The sequence below is a fragment of the Triturus cristatus genome, chromosome 9 (genome assembly GCF_964204655.1).
Source record: "Triturus cristatus chromosome 9, aTriCri1.1, whole genome shotgun sequence".
NCBI classification, from domain to species: domain Eukaryota; kingdom Metazoa; phylum Chordata; class Amphibia; order Caudata; family Salamandridae; genus Triturus; species Triturus cristatus.
Window position 1 is genome coordinate 40,708,484 of NC_140592.1, and position 6,914 is coordinate 40,715,397.

At 41.5% G+C, this 6,914-nt stretch overlaps 1 protein-coding gene across 2 annotated transcripts in view; it reads left to right on the forward strand.

The window, feature by feature from the left end:
• IMPDH2 (inosine monophosphate dehydrogenase 2) overlaps nucleotides 1–6,238 on the forward strand; it is a 340,575-nt gene extending 334,337 nt beyond the window's left edge. For both annotated transcript variants that reach the window (XM_085624345.1, XM_085624344.1), the window contains one exon: nucleotides 5,919–6,238. In XM_085624345.1, the coding sequence (XP_085480471.1) occupies nucleotides 5,919–5,940 (22 nt within the window). In that variant the 3' untranslated portion in view covers nucleotides 5,941–6,238. The remainder of the gene's footprint in view (nucleotides 1–5,918) is intronic.
• The last annotated feature ends 676 nt before the right edge of the window (nucleotides 6,239–6,914 follow it).

Here is a 6,914-nt window from a genome sequence, read left to right on the forward strand (position 1 = left end):
GCAGATTCCCTCAACAGGGATCAAGAGGAAATGCCCTGTCCATGAGATGGTCAGGGCTTTGTGCGTACGCTTTTCCCCCGATACCACTAATTGCGAAAGTGATCCGCAAAGTGAAGATGGAAGGTTGACATCTCATCCTGATTGCACCCCATTGGCCAAGGCAATATTGGTTCCAGGAGCTGCTTCTTCTAGCTCACAGCTCCATCCGTCTAGTACCAACAATCACGATGTTGACAAGGGAAAGGGGTCAAATACTCCATCCAGATCCACAGTCGCTGCACTTGCACGTATGGCACCTGATTTCTTAGAATACAAAGATCTAACCATTTCACAGGAATGCCGTAAGATTCTATCTAAATCACGCGCGCAAAGTACATTAAAAACTTATCGTTTAAAGTGGAAACGATTTTGTCATTGGTGCGAGGGGAAGGATGTCCATCCTTTACAAGCTCCAGTAGAACAAATCCTTCCTTATTTGTTATCCCTGGCCAAATCTGGGCTTGCATTCTCATCAATTAAAGTTCATCTTGCGGCTCTATCAAGATTCAGGAAGAGTACTTCTAAACCTTCGCTCTGTTCCTCTTCATTAATAAAACAATTTATGAAGGGGCTATTCCGTGTTTATCCACCAATTCGTGCACCTCCTCCAGAGTGGGAGTTGAACACAGTACTAGCTCAATTAATGAAAAGACCGGTTGAACCTATCCACAAGGCTGAGCTAAAAATTTTAACATGGAAGGTGGCTATTCTTTTGGCTCTTACATCGGCTCGAAGAGTCGGTGAGATTCAAGCGTTCACCATCTCAGAGCCCTTTTTGCAGTTCTCTAAAGATTATGTTACTCTCAGGACAAATCCACGATTCATCCCTAAAGTTCCGACTCAGTTCCACTTAAATGAGCCAGTGAAGCTGAAAGTTTTCTTTCCAAATCCAGCCACTCCATCTGAGCGAGCGTTACATTCGCTGGATGTAAAACGTTGTCTGAAATTTTACTTGCAAAGGACTAAGGACATCAGGCGGTCCAATCAATTGCTCATAGCTTATGGTCAAGCTACACTTGGGTCTGCTGTGACTAAAGCGACGATAGCCAGATGGTTGGCTTCTACAATTCATTTTTGTCATGATAAAGCCAATAAACCTTTACAAAGGAAGGTCAGGGCGCATTCTACTAGAACTATGGCAGCATCTACTGCATTGTTCGCAGGAGTATCCTTGGAAAATATTTGTCGTGCTGCAACGTGGAGGAATGTTCACACATTCACGAAGCGCTACTGTCTGCAATCTACTCTACAGGACGATACAGCTGTAGGACAAGCCGTACTTCAACCTCTTTTAAACTAAGGTCAGATATATGTTTTGCTTATTATGAGCGATTTCTTGAGTTGTGTATATTTATGCATTTTCAATTTGCTGTTTATAATTGCTATTTCTTAAGCTACATTGTCATTTCTTTCTGTAAGATACATGTTTGGGTTTTAAGAGAGGACATCTTATACCTTCTAGTTATCAAATTGCGGGCGTAATTGGGAGTGTATCAGCAATAGTCTCCCACCATCCGCAAACGACTGTATGCTTGGCATACTGCTTGCTACTCTGATTCAGGCATGTGAATCTATGAAAGATACCCCAATACTGGATAAGAAAACAAGTTACTTACCTGTAACTACAGTTATCCAGTATTGGTATCTTTCATAGATTCACATGCACCCACCCTCCTCCCCGCAGAGTCAGTTCTCTGTTTGGGATATGTGCTTCCCACTCGTGCTAGGAAAATCTGAGGAGAGCTGGCTCTGCTGAGAGGGTTCTAGAATGGTGCTGATGTCTGATTGGTTGTTACCAATTCTTGGGTTATTTTACATAACGAGGTAGATAGGCTTCTAAGATATAGGCCTTGGGGCCTTTTTTTAATGGGCCTACTACTACTAATTATTTTTGGCACTACTTTTTTATCTACCGAGACTCCCGCCTCGGCGACGGGGAATGATTCAGGCATGTGAATCTATGAAAGATACCAATACTGGATAACTGTAGTTACAGGTAAGTAACTGGTTTTCTTCTGCGCCATGAACATGCATTTAGAGCACGGAGGAAGGCCTATTACTGAAACGCGTATGCATAAATAAATCTATGATGGAAGTGACCCCACAAGTGCCCCATTGATGTTGGAGCTTTAATATAAATATATATATGTGTGTGTATATGTGTGTGTATATATGTGTGTGTGTGTGTGTGTGTGTATATGTATGTGTGTATATATATATATATATATATATGTGTGTGTATATATTCACTGAAAAAAACATAGGTTTCATGCACGTTATAGTTAGGAATTGCCATCTAAAAAACCTTAGAAATTCGCTAAAAACACCATAGGTTTCTGGGGCGTCATAGTTAGCTGGACATTTTCCTCGTACAAAACCCTAGAAATTCCCCCGTTATAGTTAGTTCAGCTAACTATAACTCGCGCCCCCGCAATGCACTGCTGATGTCACATATTACATCACTCATGACATGGTCAGTGACATCACTGACATCTCAAATGACATCACTGATGACATCATCCATGTGATAAATTAGTGCATCTTCTCACACCCTAATATAACCTTTGATACACCGACTCAATTTCAGACGGCCATTCTCAAAACCATAGATACTCCAATACCAATAACTACATACCCACTCATTGACCCTTAGGTCTACACACACACACACATCCACTCACTCACCTGTACAGTCACTCATATTTAGTCACTCAGTACAGGACTATCATATGCATTTATACACCTATATAGACACTCACACACTGCCAATCATCCATAGAGGTACTCACACACCTAGTCAGTCATGCAAATAATTAATCACACTCCCAATTACTCACCTATACAGTTATACACACACAAGTTCACTTACTCATAAAAATAGTATCACATTCTTACGCTCTTATACAATTACTGATGCAAGCACACTCATCCATACAGCCACTCTCACAATCACACAGTCACATATAGCCAGTTATATATTCTTGCACACATATACTGCCTTTCACATATGTAGTTACTCACACATGTACCACTGAGATATACATTCAATCACTGACACACCCATACATACACTCACCCAACCATACAGTCCATTACAGATGCCCTCTTAAAACCATGCACCCATAGAATCAACCAATCGCACATCTATGCACAGTCACACACACCCCACCCACACAAACACTCAGGCACCCATACAGATACTCGGACAACCAATCAATAACCCATTTAGGCACTCGTATAGCTATTCACAAAACCATGCAGCCACTTATACACCAACAGACGAACAGATACAGACATTCACACAGTTTAGTCACTGGTCTGCAGTAAGATACGTTTAATGACTCACTTATAGTCAGTCACGCACCTACAAAATCATCCATTCACACTTATAAACCCACTCATTCTTCCATAGGCCTTTCCCTATATATACTAAACATATTTTAACTTTACAGAAACACACTCACTGGATGACGTCATCAGTGATGTCATCAGTGATGTCATTTGAGATGTCATCAGTGATGTCACTGACTGTCATGAGTGATGTAATGTGTGACGTCATCAGCAGTGCATTGCGGGGGCGCGAGTTATAGTTAGCTGAACTAACTATAACGGGGGAATTTCTAGGGTTTTGTACTAGGGAAATGTCCAGCTAACTATAACGCCCCTGAAACCTATGTTTTTGTTAGGAATTGGCATTTTAAAAACCTTAGAAATTCACTAACTATAACGTGCATGAAACCTATGGTTTTTTCAGTGAATTTCAAAGGTTTTTTAAATGCTAATTCCTATCTATAACTTATCTCTAAAGCTATGATGTTTAATGATTTTCATTGGATTTCTACATTTTTCTATTTCAGTGTCAATTCCTTTGCTTTTTTAAATATTTTTTTTCACCATTTTTGTAACTTATTTTTTCAATTCTTTTAAAAATTTAAAAATATGTTCATGTTTTTTTAATAAACATTGTAAAAAAAAGTAAATATTTTTTATATTTTTTAAACTACTTTATTTTATTTTTTTCATTTTTCCTTGGATCTGCGCACCCTGCGCGTGAGAAACCGTGCACCCAACGCGTTAGGATGCGCGACTCCTAATTTTACCGTAAAAAAATAAATAGCCCCTATCACTAATTTTTATTATCCCCGGGGACCCCATCCCTCGGGGCTTATAAAAAAAAAGTTGGAGCCCGTGGGGTGAGCCCAAACGCCCCCACAGTCCCAGCCGGCGCCCCGCGTCCTTCGGGAGCCGGCATAGCTTTTCCACATGGGCAGCTGCTGACATGCAGCTCCACGTGTGGAAAAGCAATATCGTTTGGATTTTGAAAGAGAGAGCAGGTTTCCCTGCTCTCTTTCAAAATTTGCTATGGGAGGGCGGGAGACTCATGCCCTCTCATAGCAAACAGTGTTCTGGGGGTGGGCACCCCAGGACACTGTAGGAGCCGGCCCTGGGGGGTGGCGGTCCCCAGGGCCCTCGAGGGCTCCAGGAGGGGGGCCACGCAGCCCCCCTCCCCCATTAATCTATAAAGATTTTGCCCCCGCGCTTCGTTTTTAATTTTTTTTTCCCCGTCCGGATCCGCGCACCCTGCGCGCATTTCGCAGTTTAAAAAAAAAAAGAGGGGGGCTCCCAGGGGGTCCTTCTGGGACCTCCTAAGCAACACTAGAGGGTCAGAGTATCTCTACCCTGCCTCCTTTACATTTTTCACACACTTATTTCCCTTACTTAATCAGCCTCGCTTCTACCGAGGCACAAAGTGGCTGTCAACAGTTCCTGGTTTCGAATGTAGACAGACACTTGACAGCCAATTGGCATTCAGTGCGTGATCGGGAGGGTGCGCGCTTGGTTCGCAGAGGGTGCGCATAGGGTGCGCGGATCCTCCGAGGCCATAGATATATCTATCTTTTTTACTCATTTTCTCAGGAACTACTGAACGGATCTACACCATTTATGCAAAAGGCACGAGCCTGAACTGAGGACTACCTCTTTGCCAAATTTGGTGGAATTCCGTTCAGCAGTTCGGGCTGTAGCTGCGTCAACAGGTCCTATGGGAAATTGCATGGGGAAAACGCGTTTTGGGATCCCCCCTTTTTTCTCAGCCCCCGCTTGACGAATCACCACGAAACTTTCAGGATAGGAGCGGACCAGAGCTGGCCAAAAGTTTGGAAAATTTCGCGAAGATTCGTCAACCGGCACCAGACTTATTGGGAGTCAAATGTTGCGGATTTCCTATGGAAAATAGGTCCTAACTATAACTACCTACTGGCGACCGACCGCCAGTAGGTAATATATATGTATATATATGTGTGTGTGTCTGTATGTATATATATATATATATATCTATATATCTATATATATCCCATGTTTGCAGTCTCCAAAAAATCCGTGTCCACGGAAAGCAGAAACCACGCAGATCCAAAGTCAGGCACAATAGTTGTTAGTTTATTTTAAAGCCGAGTCTTCACAAATATCTGACGCGTTTCGGGCATCCGCCCTTGCTCACAGACTATATATTCAGTTCCATTTTCTTCCCGTCTTTATTCATAAAACCAATCAAATTTACAATTGAACACATTTTGCAATAAGACATTAAGTAAAATTAAAGTACCAAATCTAGATTGGCTATAGTGTTACCCCTTAAAAGGCCCTTACTACTTATGTATCCAATGCTTTTCACATTTGTTGCACGTTAGTTTGAAGCAGGTAGAAATTACTGGTAGTGTGGAATGTCTTTTTCAATGCATGTAAAATGTAATTTTTTTATTATGAAAATATTAACCAAAAACCACTATGAAGCATTTCAGATAGAAAAATAACTCTTGGAAAAATATTTGGTAACTTTTTTGCTATAGCTAATGTCACATTTTTTATTTTCTTCTTTGCAGGTATGAGAAAAGACTATTTTGAATCCTACTCTGAGAAGCAAAATCCTCTATGAATTGCATGGAATTCAGCTATTTCAGGGGTCTCCAGCCTTCGGTTCACATTCTCCAAATGGACATACAGCGGAGGAAATGTTTTGATATGACAATTCCTTCATTTTGTTCTTGCCTTTGATTTTTCTTTCAAACCACAGGCCATTACAGAACTCATTGAATTGTCCAAATTCAGAACTGCTGCTTTATCTGTGGTCATTTCAGTGAATCAAGTGTTCCAGCAAACCTTGAAGTGTGCGCTGGCTTTTGAAGTAAAATATTGATAAGCAGCTTGTGCTCATCTTAGTCAAATTTCTTAAATTCCAACATTTGTGCTGAAAGTTGCGGCATCATCAAAACCTTCATGGTACAAACCTCCTTTAGATATATTGATTGGAACAATATTTTTGTACTTATGACATTTGAATAAATCAAAACCTAGTGTGCTACGGTTATGTAATAGTATTGCTCATCCAGTGCTGTTCAACACACCCATGATGCACCCAATTTGGCTTCTTTTGGTACCAGTAATAACCAAACGACAGGCTTTACTGTTTCTTGGACCAGTTGTTTAACCCACCCGAGGCACAATAAACTCAAGACCCCGCCCGACACTAGGGATTTCAAAATGGTGCAAACCAAACAAAAGGATGGGCAGTCTACAGTGGCATTGAGTTGTACCCTTCTGTCCAGTAGGGGCAATAGTGTCTTTCTGCCAGCTGTTGGCAGATAGGTTGTCCTAATCGGGGTATTTTCCCCAATTCTGGCCCTCAAGAGGATAGTGATAAAGGCTTACTCGATAGCAGGGTTTTTGCATTTGGGGTGAAAAATGGGTGCGGGCATTGCACTCTGACATTGGGTCATACTCCCATCCCAATAGGGACATACTAGTATTTTGGCTTTCTTGGAGGGCAATAATCCCCACTAGATAGCAAGATTTTCTTTTTTAGGGATGGGTCTAGCCCA